Below are 16,864 nucleotides of genomic sequence, written 5' to 3'. Positions count from 1 at the left end.
AACTGGTTTCGTATCCTGGCTAAAAGTGTATGTATGTCATACATGATTGTCCATCTCGATGCTGGAGCAAGCGAGTTCCCTGTCCTAAGAACAGGAGGGTACCTCGCTGCATAACAAATAGAAACAAATAAAAGGGCTGCTAGCAAGTAATGCAATGCAAATCTCAAGATCAAAACTTCGCCATAGCCATAGCCATGCCAAAGTCACAGTCAAAGCAAGAGCTATCAACACCTGTCCATCTCACCAACTCCATCCATCCCATACTCAAACTCAAACTCAACACTTCCCCCTACTCATAACCAACCCAACAACCCCCTCAACGATCTTAACACCCGGAATCTCAGCCTCAAAAATCCCAGTCTCACCACCAGACCCAACCTCAACCCACCGTTTCAGCAAATCATTACTCTCCTTGGGCTTAACATCCTGCGAAACCGTACCGACAGTAATGTGCGGAATGGCATTCGCACAAGGCCAATCAGCCTCAGAAACAGGCGCCATGGCGGGTGTATCAGATTCTGCTTCTGCGCCGGCAGGCAAGATGCGCGCCACGAAGGCCATGAGACGATTATCCCAAACTAGGCGTTCTAGACGGACGCGCGCTGTGCCCAGAGTTGGAGGGGTTTGGATTTGAATTTGATTGTTGGATGTGGAGGTTGCGTGGGATTTGATGTAGCGTTCTGTGAGCGAGTCCCAGATTTGCGGGTTATCTTTCTTTGAGGCACGGTGGATGAGGGTTACGTGGAAGGTTGGTTGGAGGCGGCGGGTTTGGGAGAGTTGGTTGTAGAGTTGGGCTGTTCTTGCGTCTGAGGAGTTGCTGAAGATGAAGTTGAGGACGGTGGTTATTTCCTTTGGTGGGAGGGAGATGTTGAAGTATTCAATTTTCTTGGAGAGAGTTGTTGGGGACAGCGGGGATTCGCCAGCTTGGCCGGGGATGGTCTCTGTGGTTTGGGCCTTGTTTTTGTTCTTTTGTTTCTGGGTTCCGCCGTAGCTGTAGCTGAGGTCTGTCTCGACGCGATAGTCGTTCAGCGAGGCGTTGATTGCGGAGTCGAGTTCTTCAGATGTCGGCACCTTCGGGACTACCTTGGGATAGGCAGCATGGAGCGCTTTGACGACGGTCTCGAGGTTCTCGCGGGACGAGGCACAGACGTCGAGGTCGATGACGTGGTGGTAGTTCTCGTCGGGCTCGCGGGTCGTGTCGATTCCCTCGAAGCGGGTGAGGAAGCCATCCATGATCCCAATGGTCTCGTGGTTCGAGTTGGTTCCGGCTCGGATCGACTGGTGATTGTCGCCACGTTCCAGCACTCGTTTCCGAGTGATTTCCTTGATCTTAGGCAGAAGCTGACCCTTGGGCTCGTGGACGTAGTGAAGAGCGACGAATTGGGCATCGTTGAGCACAGGGTAAATATCATCCATGAGCTGCTTGCGTTCGCGTCGTTGGTGGTTGTTGCGGTCTGCGATGACAACTGGGTGATTCGACAGAGCCTCGCTGACTTCAAATGCGAATTTCTTCGGCTTGTTCTTTTGCTTGGGGATGTTATCGTTTTGAACATGTCCCCATCCGAAAAGCTTGACCAAAGCGAGAGCGACTGTTGTCTTTCCACATCCGAGAGTGGCAATAGGTGCAAGAATAATGTTACGGGATATCTCCTTTGAACTCGCCTGCGCGTTTGCTTCCATGGCAATGATTTCAGATCCCTTCAGTCCTCTCTCCTTCAAGAATTCCTCACGCAAGGAGATGATACCGTGGTTGTGAAGATACTCCTTGGCCATCTTGGGGTCCTTGATAAGCTTCCTCCGAGCGAACTGTAGATACTCCTGTGTGATCTGTTCGTGCTTCCTTATCTTGGGAAGTTTCCCTCCAATAACGGCTTTTGTGCATTCACGCCACTGGCGGTACATCAGGTAGGGCTCCTCGAACTTGTACTTGAAGAACCAATCGCGATATGGCCCCGTTCCATTGTCGCTGAGCTGGCATCGAATCACAAAGCCTTCAGTTTCACGCCCATCCCAAGTACCAGTCTCGGCGCACCCTTCAAGGAAGGATCGTACTCGAAAGATATCATCCAATACCTCAAACTTGGCCTTTTTGAAACCCCACGCATCTGCAAACTCGTGTACCTTGTAGGAAGACATTGTAGTGAAGCCGGGCTGATTGTAGTTGAGACCGTGAAGGTAGATACCAGACGCAGCCTCATCGTAGGCCAGAACGTGCTCCTCAAAGCTGTCATCACAGAGCTCTCCAACAGCTGTGACATTCATCTCACGCAGGGTCCGTGCAAGGTCCTTGACATTTCGACCAACCGACGAGACATGGTGCTCTGTCCAGCGCTCTCCGACCTGTGCGTGGCTCTGGTCGGTGTCCTCTCGAACTCCAGTGGAGTGCTTGCTGCAGACCAAAAGTTTGTCATCTTCCAGTGCAGAAATGAAGATAATACATCCATTCTCCTTCACACTAAGTTCGTAAGGACCCTTGGTATGCTTCTCGATGTTGTGCCATTGGGTGTTAGTTGTTTCGTTGATATTGAAGAACTTGTCGTACCCGCGCGTCGCGATTTCGGGGATGCCGTCCTTGCGGCGGGTGGTAAAGAGACCACGGGCGTAGGTTGGGAGACCAGAGCGCTTGTAATCCCAGTCTTGGAACTTCCACGAGTCCACAGTCACATTGTTGGTACCGGCGACTGTGAATGTTGCCTTCTTGCAGGTGAACTTTTGCTTTTTCTCGCCCTTGGACTGTTTGCGCGCATCTTCCAAGTCGCGCACCAGTTGTGCGACCTCGGAGGGATCTTGAGTCGCCATGATCCAGGTGCGTTGTCGCGATGCTGGAGATCTAGAGCTGATGGAGGGGCAGATCCAAGGTGGGGGAAGGAGAGAGGCGCGAAAGAGGTGATGAAGTGAAGTAGGAAATTGAGAAAGAGAGAGAGAGAGAGAAATGTCTCCTCGAGATCAAACAGGAGTCATGCAAGAGTCATAAAACAAAGCAAAAGAAAATGTGTCACGGTGCGGGGAGCGAAAGAGGTAAGGCGGGCAGAGCCTCGCCTTATCGGGTTTTTTTCATATTTTGATCGCCCACTTCTTCCACTCTCTACGAAGTACTTACTTACTCACTCACTTAGCTACTCTACCTGCTCACACTTCTCCATTCCTCTGACTCACCATGGCCCAGCCAAACCCCTACCTCTTGGCTTGCGACAACCCCGCTGCGCTTTTGGAGCTGCTCCGGGCCAATCCCTCGATCGCCTCATGCCAGGACGAGTCCGGCTACTCCTTGTTGCACGCCTCTTCCTCCTACGGCCATGTTGACCTCCTGCGCGCGCTAGTGAAAGAGTTTCACGTCGACGTCAACCTCCTCGACGAAGACGGCGAGACATGTCTATTCGTGACCGAGTCTCCCGAGATCGCACGCTGTTTGATCGAGGAATTGAAGGTGGACTACAATAAGAAGAACAGCGAGGGTTACACAGCTGTTGAGAAGATGGAGGCCGACGAGGAGTTCCCACAAGTCACTGCCTACCTCCGTGAAGTCGTCGGTGGTGCTCCGGCCGAGACAGACTCTGGCATGTTGAACCCCCGCCGCGCATTCCTGATAGCGATATGCAAGTCAATATCGGTACTATGACCGAGGATGAGGCTACTGCCGGTGCGAGTGAACCTGACCCTGAGTTCAAGAGGCGTATTGAGGAACTTGCGACTCGGGAGGACTACTGGAGTGAGGAGGTGCAGAATGAGGTTCGCGAGCTGGTGAAGGATGCCATGGCTGGCTCTAATATTGAGGCTATGGAGCGGGAGCTGCGGAGAAGGACTGAGTAAGGGAGGAAGAAACCTGGATTTTTCTCCAATCAGTCCCTGTGTTGCATCTAGTCTCTCGGAAGAGACTCCATCGATATGCACCGTACCGAAGGCAACAACCCTGCCAACAAGCTCAGTCGAGTCCCGACAATTCTACTTTTACGATACCTGTTCGACAATGGCTAGTCTGCTACGATACCCGGCCAAACATTGGCAACATGAAGTCTGCTGGCTTCTTCGCCTGTTGGCTCATACACAGGGATTCAATTCCCATATCTTCCTGTATTAGATGATATCATGAATCAATACTCGCACACATGTGGCAAAACAAAGAACAATTGAGCCTCAACTGGTGAGGGTGTAGACGTAGATCTCCGAGTCGGCCCCGCCAAGCTTGAGCTGCCCTTCTCTCCGAGCTTCACCTCCCCGACTCCCCAACTCCCCAACTCCATCATGTCTCAATCACCATCCCCCTTTCCCCCACAATCGCCCTTCTACTCAGCCCAAATGAATCCAGTCAACCCTGACACTCCTCCCCCGCCACCTCCGAAACCCGGCAGCCACGAAGCCAGCCGAGGTGGCACCCCGCAAAACATGTCAATGGCACCGCCCCCCGCAGGCTACCAGCCAGACCCAACAGCATACGCAAACACCCAGCCGACACTCCCCAACCCACCAACAGTGGAAGAAGGCTGGCTCCCAGACCTAGTAAAAGACAAATCGTACGTCCCAACCAACCCACACCAAGAAGCAATCCAATCCCCCTCTAACCAACAACCAAAACAGAACAATCGACCTCCAAACCCTCCTAAAAGACCCAACCCTCCTCTCAGCCCTCTCAAGCTCCCACCCATCCTACACATCCCGCCAACAAGCCCTAGAATCCTTAATCCAAACAAACAAAGAGCTAGCAACACGCGTGCTAGAAATGCAAACCCACCTCACAGACCTACGCGCCTCAACAGAGACGATGCTCCTTACACACCAATCGCTCGAAGTATCCTGGCGCAAGAAACAAGCCGAGATGGATGCTGCCCTAGCGCCGTGGTCGCCGAAGGCTTTGTATCAGCGGTTTAGCGCGTCTATCGCTGAGCAGGAGGCTGTTTGTCGTGCTGTTGAGGAGAGTTTCCTTGATGAGGATCATCATGATCATGGACGTGCGACGGAGAAGGAGATTGCTGATTGGGTTCGGAGGGTGAGAGGTGAGGCGGCGAAGTTGGCTGCGAGAAAGGAGGCTAAGGCTAGGTGGGATGAGGGGAGGGTTGGGGGTTGGCGATGAGTGCATGTTGGATGCGGTGGTTAGTGTTACTGCGAGTGGTACTGGCTGGCTGGCTGGCTGTTATGATGCTACGTTGATGATGATGTTTATGAATTGGTTGTTCATTATGCGCTATACAATACGTCTTATCAGATACAAGACGCACCGAGGCTCATGTTATGACCTCCTCCCTCATTCGACAACCACTCGTTCACTCATTCCTCCAGCCTGGCGCCATTGCCAGAGCTACTGCCCGGCTTAGCGTGGCCTTCAAACGGCGCATCTCGACTCCGAGGTGCCATCTCGATATCAGTGCCGAGGCCATTACTGTGACCATTGGCGTGTGTCTCGACGTCACTGTTGTGTGTATACGCCCAGCCGTCAGTTCCAAGCGAACTAGGGAATCCAACACCACGCAGGAATGCCCTCCTGCGACTGCGCGCACCCCAAGCCCAGCCCGCGCCACGGCGGATAGGGAGATGGTACATGTTGAACCCGATCCAGGCGAAGAAGATCCCAACCGCCGAACCGGAAAGGATATCAAAGCCATGGTGCCGGTAATTGAACCAGCGTGACCCAGCAATAAAAGCAGCTGTCGCCGTCGGAAAGAATGCGATCAGCATGAGATAGACAGGCGGTGCAGCGCCCCTTCTCCGGACGGAGGTGGCATCATCAGCGAAGCTCTGGTCTTCAACAGGATAATGCGGAAGATAAGGGAATCCCACGGAGAATTTGGAACATAACCAGAGAGTCAAGTAGAGCAAGCCAGAGAACGCAACTGTAAACAATAGTCAGCCAAATCGAGCCCAATCCAACCCCAAACACATCACAACACCCTCTCAAGGCATAGAAGAAAAGGAAAAAGAAAAACCCACAAGAAGCATGCCCACTCGGAAAACTAGCAAACCCATCAATCCTCAAACTATTCGACTGATCCCGACAAATCTCCCAAGAAACCAGCACCGGCCCCCCATCAACCTTCCCACCCAACCCTCCAACCGTATACTTATCAATTAGCGATAAATCCGGATTACAGCGCGCAATCAAATCAGGCCTCGGCTTCCCAATAAGAGCTTTCAACCCCTGCGTCGCGCACCACGTACTCGCAAGCGCAAGCGCCAGTCCCATCCATCCGGCATTCCATTCCCAGATCTTGCGACGGATGATCTGCGCCGCGGAGGACTTGGGGTTGGTGGCTGCGGCACTACCCGGCACGACAAGCGCGCAGATTAGGAAGACCAGAACTGCTGGTGCGAAGAGGCTGACTAGGAGGAGGGTTTCCATTGTTACAGTTTCTGGGCTGAGGGGGTAGCTTATTGTTGGGTCGGTGAGGCTGAAGGGGTGGCGGTTTGGGTGTTGTTTGTAGAAGCCATAGCCTATTAGAGCGATGCCGCTGGTTCGGTGTTAGTTTTGGGATTAGGAGGATTGGGTGGGATTGGTGGCGCCTACATTATAAATATCCAGTCGAGTATGTAGGAGAGAAAGAGGAGTTTGGAGAGGGATGAGATTGTTGTTAGGGAGTCTTTTAGGAGGGCCATTGTTGCGATGGATGTGCCATGGGGCTTGGGAAGAAGGGAGGAAATATGAGGCGTGATATACGCGCCAGGCAGTGCAGGGGGGAAGGGAGGAATGACGCATGCTAAAACTTAAAGCTGTGGCAGAGCAATAAAGCCAATCCTGATCTTGGCATCCTGGCGATCTACCGATCTTCACCCCGGAATTGATTTTAGGCAGCTACTTTTGCGGATGTAAGTTTGATGGATTTATTTATATCTCTAGCTAAAGAGTAAGCTTTCGTATGTTGATGCCTGTATACAACTATTGACGAAAGGTCGCGTGGGACCTATGGCTGGGTATACATCGCTATAGTTGCTGTTTGTGAATGCACCTGCTTTCACTAGCAGGTTGGGGTCGATTCCAGTAGCCATTTTCGTATTTTGAACTGGGCGTGTGTTCCATATTTGGAAAATACAGACCGAAATAAGACCGAAACTGCAATACGAGTACAAACGAATCATGCGTCGGTTATCGCGAGCATACAAGTACATGTATCCACGTCTGCTCCCCCTCTTCATTGAGACTGTTACCCGCTAGATCGCCAGTTCAATAAGCAGGAGAATATTATAATCCTTGCGCTGGGTCAAGTTAGACTATTGCCTGCATGTTGCGCAGGCCGGGATTCAAATTTCTGGGGTCCACGTATATCCATCTAGCTTGTATACACGCGTGTTGGAAATGTAATGTTCTTCCTAGGACTATTTTACCAACCTACAAATGCTCCTTCTCACTCAGAGCTTTTGTCCATAGGCAATCTCACATCAGCCTGCATGAAAATCCAGTATTTATCTTCACACGTGAGTGGGGTTGTGATGTCATCTCACAACTAGTTTAAACAGCATGAACATCTGCAGCTACGAATTTGACTTGGAATTGCCCAGACTTGTATTCTCAAACTAAACAGAATGAATTTAACAAGATCCCACACACGGAAAAACCTCAACCCTCAACCTCGCGCTTGCGCGCTTTCTGACTCTTGCCAAGAATTATTGTGCTAAGATCACCGACGGGCAAGGCGATAGGGAAATCAACCGCGTCGAGGATTTGCGCAATGAAAATATGCCAGATGGGTATGCAGAGTGCAAAGTTGAATGCACCAGCGGCCTATAGATAATACTATTAGGTCATACACGCGAAGGATATAGCAAAGAAATGTTCGGATGAAGAACGCACCTTTTGCAATTTCGCAGCATTCTCCAGATTACCCAGTGCCATTTGGAAATATGTCCCCGCGAATAATCCAAATGTAATGACAAGGAGAAATAGCGCTAGAAAGAGACACACGTTTGTTCGAAGGGAGCAGATTAGGTAAACGAATGTGAGGATTGCGAGGGTCACGTAGTAGAAGCCTTTATGATGGATCCGTGTTAGTGAAATTCGTGCAGGGGATGTATGCTGCCACTATAGATGGAGTTGACTCACCAACTGTTGCATTATATTCTGGTGACTCTATGCCCTCTAGGGTATTCCCTGTCGGGGAGTAGTTGGTTCCCACGGCAAAGAATGGCATGAGTGAAGTGCCCTGGACTAGCCAGAATGTGCCTGCGACGAACCAGTTAGCAGGTACCCTTAGACGTATCTGTATCAGACACTTTCAACGTACCGTACGTGAAAAACAGTGCACAGGAAAATGTATTCCCCAGAATCCATTCGCCAATTGCTCCGAATATCTGTACCATTGCACCGAAGAAGATATAAACCGGACTGTTCACATAACAAATTAAAACTTATTCTTGGTCGATAATTGTTGTGGTCCTTACAGGATTGCACCACCATTTCCACCTGCACCTCGCCAACCCATGGTAAGCATAGCCGTTGGCGTCGCAGCCAGCAAGAAACCCATCAATGATATCGGTGTCGGGTTACCAAATGTGGAGCGTAGCTTACCCGCATTTGGCATCTTCGGGCTTAGGTAAAGCTTTTCGAACGCATCGCGTGGGATTGGAAGTAGTACACTGTCGGCAGTTTGGTAGCGATGAAGAATTTCTGCTGTAGACGTTTCATGTTTTCCACTAATATTGTCGTCCGACATTTTGATGGTGGGAATTATACACAAGGGGATTGCTGATAAGGCGTAGCTTAATTGAATCCCTCGAGGAGAGAATAAGAAGTGGAAAATGAAATAGAACAAAGGCACAGCTCAAATCGAGAACATCAAGAATATAGATCCACACGACCCTTTATACTCCGTCATCCAGCTCCATCTTCCCTCCACTCCTTGTTTTCAACCCCAAAATCCATACCTCCTAACCCCGGCTTTCCCCCATGAACCAGCCAAGAAGCTAAATCTCCTTCAAATCCAATCGGGCAGACCTGCAAGATCATCAATTGAGCAGTATCATTCGCAGAACGAGTCTCCACGTCCACGTTGACGTGGGGAGTATTGTGCGGGGGAGTGGACACCGAGCTGCGCCCCTGTCTTTCCCCCGCAAAAACTCGTTGAAGCCGAGGGATTTTGGTGTTCGAGTCGGCTATATGGCTGGAACCTAGCTTTTATGGTTTTGACTTGCAACATTGCTTTATAAGTGTTGCATTTCCCCCATCGATAGACTTGCCCAGACCTGTCAGTGCTGCTTTGGCTTGCGCCAAAAGTATATTTCGCGAAGCTTGCCTGCTCTAAGACATCTTGGCCCTCTTGACCGAGACTTGGCTCCATCGGTAGTTGGCTGTTAGACTGGAATGCACTTTGTGCGGAATGAGCTCCGCTGGGCCTGGTGAGGGATACTGGGTGGCGTTGGGTTGCAAGACAGGACAATTGGGGGAGTGGAACTGAGGGTCTGGTATGACGCGTATTCTAGGCTGCTGGCTTATTACCCGGTAGTGTTTCAAGTCTGACTTGACTGCTTCTTGTTGCATTGATTTGGAATCATGGACACAGCCCGGAGAGGACGGAGTTACTCCGCTATCTTCATCTGATGTCAAAGCGTTATGTTCTACCGAAGATCTGAGAACACGCACGGCATTTAGGGTGATGTTAGGCTTAATTGCATAACAGGCTATTTATGCGTTATGCACAGCATAGTGTAGCCTTTAAGTGGGATGCAAACTGACCTCTCGGGTGCTAGAAACTATTCGATAGTATACCATATTTACCACGCACGGCGCAACTCACCTTTTCTGATTGACAAATATTTATTTCAATCTTCTCACAATTTGATAACATTTCCTCGCAGACAATCAATAAAAATCAAGGGAAAATGAACAACTCTATTCTTTTTACATCACATCCGCTCAATGACACCAGGAAGATCATCCATATTCTCCAAAAATACATCAAACTCAGTTTTCACCTTCTCCATATCCTCATCAATATCATCAGTCCACCGATGAACATAAATCGTCCTCAAACCGCACTTCTGAGCACCACGCAAGTCATACGCATGAGCCGCAACCAACACCACCTCCTCCGGCTTGAGCTTCACAAGTTGTAAAGCCTTTTCATATGCTTCTGGGCTGGGTTTGTAAAATCCCAGCAACTGACTAGAGAAAAGCATATTGAAATCTAACCCTGAAGACCGCGTCAGATCAAGCTGAAGACGGGTAGTTCCGTTCGCAAGAACGAAAGCCTCTAGATTGAGATCTTGTCGGAGGCTTCTGATTGCCTTTGAAACCTCTGGCCATGCAGGCTGGGAGTGCCATGCTTGGACTAATTTCTTTTTGGTTTCGGCCTCAATGCGGGGTCGGTGCTCGGGAGGCTGGTCAAGGGTTACTTCGAGCGTGCGGGCAAGTGTCTCGTCGATATCTTCTAGATGAAGGCCTTGCAAAAAGCGTTTGTTCATTTCCAGGAAAAACTGCCTGCGCCATTCGAGGGCAAACTTGGATGCTTCCTGCCCTGGAATGGTTGAAGGTAAGGCTTTGACTACGCTGCTGTGCCAGTCAAGACATGTGCCCATGAAGTCGAAAAAAACTGCTTTGATCTTTGACTGGGACATTTTCGTTGTTTTTTCTTTGATAGATTTGAGAACTGTGAATTATTGCACAATAGAAATGACGGTCATTGATATAAGCTCGCGGTGAGCAGAACTATAAATAGTCTCAAAGCTTAAACGTTCCTGATTAGAAATCTGTATTCGTGATCGACTCATGGATGAATTTCCGTAGATTCTTTCGAATGAGCAGAGCACTGGACATTTGAAGGATTTGTCATATGCAGAAAATACTATTGCCTTTGTGGTGCTTAGTCTATGTCTACGTGTGTCATCTCTGGCAACAAATCTAAAAGCCGATCACTCCAAGCGTCTCCCCCAACGTCTATATCCACTTTTGAATTTTTAAACCTTCGGCTGGGCACCTTACGTTCAAACAGAATATCCAGCTCCTCAAACGTACGGCCCTTGGTTTCCGGCAAACAAAAGAAACAATAGAGAGTACAGAGCACGCTAAGCCCTGAGAACAGGAAACCAATCTTGCCACGCCAATTTCCTTGGTCTTCGTTCATAGCATACGGAATGACAACCGCAAAGACGACCGACCAGACAAAACATGTCACGGTGGACAGCGCAATAGTGAGCCCGCGGAGCTTTGCTGAGGATACTTCTGCGAGTAGCACATAGCAAAACGGGCCCAGACTAAGGTCGTACACGAAGGTGCATACTAACATCAAACCACATTGCGCCCATGTGGTGGATGTCTGCCGCGGGACGAGGTCGACAATGCCAATGATGAACAGTACAATGGCCAGCACGGAACAGCCAAAGAGATACATGGTTCTTCGGCCGACATAGGAAAGCAGAAACCAGGATATGCATGTCCCTAGCAGACCCAGCGCCGTCAAACCGATATTCATCGAAAAAGCATTCGAAGCATCCAATCCGGCTAGCTCCATGAAGTGCACTGCATAGCTGAGGAAAAACACGTTTCCGGTAAATGCCTGCATGTCGTATGCCATTACGCAGATTACCAAACGGCGGAAGTTGGTCCCCCGAAAGCAGTCGAGATAAGTAGGCCTTTCTCCATCATAGTTTTTCTCTAGACGCAAGGTTTCCCGAATATGCGCCAATTTTTTTGTTACATCGACACAAGGGGTTGCAAGACGGCGCAAAGACGCCATCGCGTCTTCCTGGCGGCCCTTTCGGCACAACCAGTAGGGCGGATCGGGACAGAAGGCTACTAGAAGCAACATAATGCACGGAAGAGCCCATTGAGCCGCTATGGGAATCTTGTAGGACCATTGACTGTCCATGGCCTCCGTTCCTTTGAGAATACCCGAGGCAATTAAAGAACCGATCGAGAAGGCGAGGTTGGTCATGGTGGCTGCGAACCCGCGCAGCACTAGTGGGGTAACTTCACCGACGTAGGCCGAGGCACAGATTGGGTAAAATGCAATAATGCACCCGTTGATCAGTTGACCGGCAAATAGCTGAGCCGGCGTATGACTAAAGAATTGGATGAAAATGAATGCGATGGACATGACACAGCAGCCGGCGGTCATCCACCGGGGCCCAAAGCGATCATATGCAATGCCGGAACAGAGGGCGCCAATAATGGCGCCTATATTGTTGGCGTAATTGAAGGCTGATAGCCACTCTGCGGCGATGATGTTGTTGCCGTTGTGGTTGTAGCCGTATGTCTCTTTGAAGACGGGAAGACCCACTATACTGCGCACGATGCCCCCGTCGATGCCTTTCAATATAGTCGCCTGGAAATGTTAACAAATGGTTCATCTTTGGAATGAGCTGACTGACCAAATTCATGAAAAGTCCCCAGCCAATGGCTGGGTAATGCAGGCGCATGGCATCCCACCAACTGAGGGCATGTTCCTCTTTGGTGAACTGGAAGGACAGCTCGGCTTCTTCAATGGCATCTTCCGATATGGATTGCACCACAGTAGTCTGCTTCTCTGAGAACATTATGTTCGTTCGAACTAATGCCACAGTTTTAAAATGTCAAACCCCCAAGCGGGGGATTTCGAGAGGAAAAAGGAAATCTGCATGCCAAGCCTTGGCATTGGATTCTGATCATAGCGAATATATTATTTACTGCCATTGGGTTAGGCGGAGGATGTAGCAGGGTGGCTGAAGTGGAATGCTAGCTTGGAGTACCTTGCTGGCCAAAGTAGGGCACAAGAACAGCCGTGATATACAATATGCACGGGCCCGCCAGTTAGCCCACCACTGGAAGTCACTGTTCAGTAAGAAAATATAGAAATACTTAATCTTCTAAATTTAAAGTGTTTTACTTTGCTTACAGTATTTCGCTATTAATTCACATATGTCAATCTGGCCTTGTAACTCGCATGCCGAAGGGTTATGATACAAGAAGTACACATCTGAAGACTCCACCCTCCCGAAGAGAACTTTTAGGGAGATTGCGGCTTTCTGTGGTATTTATGTGGAGTATAAAAGGTTATTGCACATTGCACACATGATGACTAGGTATCAATGATGCTATGTATGCTTTCAGCTCTAATTGGTGCGAATTCCACCCTACTGATGGTCTTACAAATCGCATTAAAAGAAAAACAAGGTGGGATTCTATAAACCGAAATTAACAAGCATTGAAACTAGACCCAATGAAACCAATCGTTAACATCCATCAACAGTTCCGTCCATTATCTCTCAACACCAAAAATACGGACCCGGTCAATACGAACCAAGCCATCCAAGATATCCTTGTACCTCAGCCAAGCATTATGTGAGGCAAAGGAAAGGATCTCCGCGTCAGAAAGGTTAGCACCGTAAACAGGGAGGGACAGACAGTTAAGACCATCGTGATGCAAAGGGGACAAGGTAATCATCGCCCGTCCGTTACGACAGGCCTTTTCCATGATTTCCATCAGAAAGACATCGGCCAGTTTCTGCTCCTCCGAAGTAAAAGTGACAGTGACCCAGTGGACGGCTCCGCGTCGGCTCGACTGTTCAAGAAGGGGATCACCGGTGGGACAGAATATGAACATACTTGGGATCAACATTTTGAAGCCGTTCGGGGGAATCCGTGACTTCAATAGAGGGATCCTGAAGGACATTGAGTTTGAATTAGAAGTAGTGCTCGATGAGAGATATCGAATACTATGATCAGGGCATCGAGGTTGCTTATATATCATGGAGGAAGTAAATGCGTCGTCAAAAATGCATGCAGCTCTTTGTCTTGGACAATGGCCTTTTGGGTGGGTCCACTAGGTTCCCTGTTGGGCAAGGGACAAAGCTGTCCATGGCGCTCTTTGTTCTATTAATCATGCCCACGAGCAACTCCATCTCAATGGACTCGAGCTATCCATTGTTTGTATTTGCTATCTCGGCGATAGGTGGGATTTATATATTTTGGGAGGCTCCCTATTCTGAGACATACGAATCTAGCGCTTGACAAAATCATTCCTGACATGTCAATTCTATTTGATGACCATTATATATCACGAGCGCACCTACCTTCTAAAGAATGTTCAGCTTTAGTTTTTCGATTCAGAATTGTACAAGGGACCGACCAATAGGAAAATATTCGTCTTTATCTATTGGTGAGTGTCGCAGACCTGTAAAATCGAACATGAAACCCCATTGTACTGTTCAACGAACTTGTGATTAATGTAACGACTGCCTTAAATATTATATATTCTATCAAACCCTCAAAGCTTGATCCACCGACCCATCCAAGTCTCAACAATAGACTTCGCCTCGTCAACCAAACCCAAATCAAGCAACAGCTGAGTAGTACCACGAACAGCAGAGTCTAAAGCGGAGAAAATCCAAGCATGCGTATAACTAGTATGCTCTCCAATAAAGATAGTGTTGAACTCAGTCTGATAGTAAGCAGGCAAATATAGCTCCTGCTGACCAACAAGGGGATCGGCCCAAGCACCAGCCTGGTGCTGGTCAAACTCCCAGCATTGGCGGTCATAGATTCCAGTAAATTGTTCTGCGGCGATCTCACCGTGGACTTCAACCATAGTGCGCTGAATAAGAGCAACGTGTTCTTCGGGGCTAAGTGCGGCAGTGGAGCGCGCTGGTGTGCCGGAGATATACGAGGCCAGGATAACGCCTGGTCCGGTGCCGTTCATGTTATAAGATGGGTAGCAAACGCTTCCGACGCCTGATACATCGACTGAGCCACAGCCACCAAAAATGGGCTCTTCCAAATGTTCCCAGAAGCGGGTCTTGTAGAGAAGAGCCATCTTGCAGGCTGGGTCGTAATTCAGTGATGAAATGGCGCGGCTGAGGAGGGAGGAATACCGGGGGAGATCCCACAGTCTGACTTTGCTGAAAGGTGTAGCCACAACAGCGTAATCGTATTCCTTGGTTTCCGGGATCATTTGCAGGGGATCATCGCGCCATGCGACGGCGATCTTTCCAGAGGTTTCATTGTAAATGAGGCCTTGAACTGTGCGGTTAAGAGTCAACTTGTCCTCGACGTGAGGGTAAAAGGCACGTGGCAAGGACTCCAAGCCCTTGTCAATGGTGCGCCACTTGGTTGCTGCGAAGTAGACGTCGTCGTAGAAATCGCCCCAAATTGGAGAGTCGGTGGTGCCAGCAACATAGTCGGTGATATTGGCATCGTAGCCCATTGCGTATCGCAAATACCCGGCCTCGGACCAGTGGAACATGCCATCTTCAACGGCCTGCTTGTGAGCTTGGTACATGTTGTTTGCGATTTTGCGAATGGTTTCCCTGTCGTTAAGGGTAGTGTAGTCCTCATAGTCAGATTCCGCCTCTGCAGCAGCTGTCTCGTTTGATGATGCAGCAGTGTAAACGAGAGATGAGTTGGCAGCAACCTGAGCAGCACTGGGAATTTGGCCATTTGGTAGACGGTTGCCACCAGATGCTGCGGGGACGTTGGGGCTACTCTGGATCCAGGGGATAAAGTTGACTTGAAGTTCCGGCTTGTGCTTGTTCATCTCGTTGAGAACACCAGCCAATTGGAATACCATCCGGTGATCTTGGATTTCGAGGGTGTCATTGGTATCTGCATATGTGATGCTGACAGGGAAACGCATGGGACCCATTTCCTGGTACTGGTACTGGTCGGGAGTCGTGTTGTTCAGGTACTTCGTGCGGATGCGGCCGCCAACACGTTGAGATGATTCGTAGATATGCCAGTTATGAATGCCAACAGACTCGAGCAGCAGACTCGTCATCAAGCCAGACATTCCACCACCGAGAATGGCAACAGAGTGACTCTTTGCCTTGGAGACGAATGCCTTGTTGTTCTTCTTTGACTTCATGTAGGCAACTCCATCGAACCAAGGGCCCATGGCATCTGCCACATCGGCGATACTCTCTCGCTTCTTGATCGGTGATGACACCATAATGGGCGAGGAACGGCCCATCAGCCTTGATCCGGAGAAAGCATGTAGACAGTGTGAATGGGGTGCGTCAGGTGGTGTAGCCCAAACGAAACGCTGCGGGTGTGCTTCACGTTTCACGAACGTGCTTCCGATCTCATGGTGGCTCTGCATCGGATCTTCGATCCCGCATTCTCCGTAGACGAGCTGCAGATGACCTTCAAATTGGCCATCTAAGAACTCGACATGGATGTTGTGCAACGAGTCGGCAGTTACACCCCCGGGACTATGAAACCGTATAACCTCAATGTCTCTTTGTACGACACCGGCAAGGCTTAGGCCAGTTAGCCCTAATCCCACCAGGGTATGCCGTAGGTAATCTTTCATCGTTTATGGCAATGGTGAGGCTCAGTGGAAGTATAGGATGAGTATTTTGAACTGTCGTGCCTTGTGCTGCAAAGCCATCTCATGCTTTTTATATATTTGATTCCCTTGTCTGAGTCCCGGTATATCCGGATTGCACTCAATATCCTGCACTCATCGTTATCTGCGAGGCCACGCATGATTCATAACAACATGTCAGTTGTGCGGTCGTATGTATTGAACGTTAAGATAGGCTACAACCGAGACACCATGCAATACTGTGACCTCCACCGCAGCATCAGCGTGGGCGATTAGAGAGTTGCATGCGTTTTACGTAAAATATCAATGAGACACAAAGGGCGTGCAAAGATCAAATCAGCACGGCCGAGCTCGCGTTTGTCGGGTCAAGATGAACAATAGGATTCGTCCGATCAAGCTATCAAGCTTTGAGATGTTCTAGATATCCCCTATCAAAGCGGAGATTTGACCGCTATCAGCGGAATAAAGCGACGTTTGTTTGTTATCTCAGGGCCGGGGTACATCCGGGGTCAACGGTCATTATTAGAACGCCGACACTCGATTCCGGGGCCTTGGCATAGGTCAATTACCCATTGCAGACAAGATATGCGGGGATGCAGGCACAGATAACAACTAGCGAGTATCTCTTGCTCGGCTTATCAGCGCGA

General features: G+C 49.5%; 8 protein-coding genes across 8 annotated transcripts; 2 read left to right on the top strand and 6 right to left on the bottom strand.

The window, feature by feature from the left end:
- Positions 1-276: 276 nt before the first annotated feature.
- On the bottom strand, positions 277-2,799 carry N7446_011511 (tRNA ligase; the record flags this gene model as incomplete). Its single annotated transcript, XM_058520253.1, has 1 exon — positions 277-2,799. One exon carries the CDS (start codon positions 2,797-2,799, stop codon positions 277-279), a length of 2,523 nt encoding a protein of 840 aa, XP_058367777.1.
- Positions 2,800-3,157: 358 nt separating this feature from the next.
- Positions 3,158-3,810, top strand: N7446_011510 (ankyrin repeat protein; the record flags this gene model as incomplete). The annotated part of the gene is made up of 2 exons (XM_058520252.1): positions 3,158-3,610; positions 3,670-3,810. 2 exons carry the CDS (start codon positions 3,158-3,160, stop codon positions 3,808-3,810), a joined length of 594 nt encoding a protein of 197 aa, XP_058367776.1.
- Positions 3,811-4,242: 432 nt separating this feature from the next.
- On the top strand, positions 4,243-5,068 carry N7446_011509 (vacuolar protein sorting family 37 protein; the record flags this gene model as incomplete). The annotated part of the gene is made up of 2 exons (XM_058520251.1): positions 4,243-4,511; positions 4,576-5,068. 2 exons carry the CDS (start codon positions 4,243-4,245, stop codon positions 5,066-5,068), a joined length of 762 nt encoding a protein of 253 aa, XP_058367775.1.
- A 194-nt stretch (positions 5,069-5,262) lies between these two features.
- N7446_011508 (phosphatase PAP2 family protein) lies at positions 5,263-6,585 on the bottom strand (the record flags this gene model as incomplete). The annotated part of the gene is made up of 3 exons (XM_058520250.1): positions 5,263-5,825; positions 5,923-6,440; positions 6,497-6,585. 3 exons carry the CDS (start codon positions 6,583-6,585, stop codon positions 5,263-5,265), a joined length of 1,170 nt encoding a protein of 389 aa, XP_058367774.1.
- A 958-nt stretch (positions 6,586-7,543) lies between these two features.
- On the bottom strand, positions 7,544-8,636 carry N7446_011507 (putative plasma membrane ammonium transporter (Ato3); the record flags this gene model as incomplete). Its single annotated transcript, XM_058520249.1, has 5 exons — positions 7,544-7,708; positions 7,778-7,953; positions 8,027-8,146; positions 8,208-8,308; positions 8,365-8,636. The coding sequence occupies 5 exons, from the start codon at positions 8,634-8,636 to the stop codon at positions 7,544-7,546; spliced, it is 834 nt and encodes a 277-aa protein (XP_058367773.1).
- A 1,189-nt stretch (positions 8,637-9,825) lies between these two features.
- N7446_011506 (putative MFS alpha-glucoside transporter) lies at positions 9,826-12,453 on the bottom strand (the record flags this gene model as incomplete). Its single annotated transcript, XM_058520248.1, has 3 exons — positions 9,826-10,436; positions 10,901-12,242; positions 12,289-12,453. 3 exons carry the CDS (start codon positions 12,451-12,453, stop codon positions 9,826-9,828), a joined length of 2,118 nt encoding a protein of 705 aa, XP_058367772.1.
- A 701-nt stretch (positions 12,454-13,154) lies between these two features.
- Positions 13,155-13,514, bottom strand: N7446_011505 (uncharacterized protein; the record flags this gene model as incomplete). The annotated part of the gene is made up of 1 exon (XM_058520247.1): positions 13,155-13,514. The coding sequence occupies one exon, from the start codon at positions 13,512-13,514 to the stop codon at positions 13,155-13,157; it is 360 nt and encodes a 119-aa protein (XP_058367771.1).
- Positions 13,515-14,162: 648 nt separating this feature from the next.
- On the bottom strand, positions 14,163-16,202 carry N7446_011504 (flavin monoamine oxidase family protein; the record flags this gene model as incomplete). Its single annotated transcript, XM_058520246.1, has 1 exon — positions 14,163-16,202. One exon carries the CDS (start codon positions 16,200-16,202, stop codon positions 14,163-14,165), a length of 2,040 nt encoding a protein of 679 aa, XP_058367770.1.
- Positions 16,203-16,864: the final 662 nt, after the last annotated feature.

This window comes from Penicillium canescens (assembly GCF_028828765.1).
Source record: "Penicillium canescens strain IBT 15451 chromosome Unknown utg000008l_segment0_segment0, whole genome shotgun sequence".
Classification (NCBI taxonomy): domain Eukaryota; kingdom Fungi; phylum Ascomycota; class Eurotiomycetes; order Eurotiales; family Aspergillaceae; genus Penicillium; species Penicillium canescens.
The sequence above is the reverse complement of the archived record's forward strand: the minus strand, read 5'-3'. Positions and strand labels throughout refer to the sequence as shown.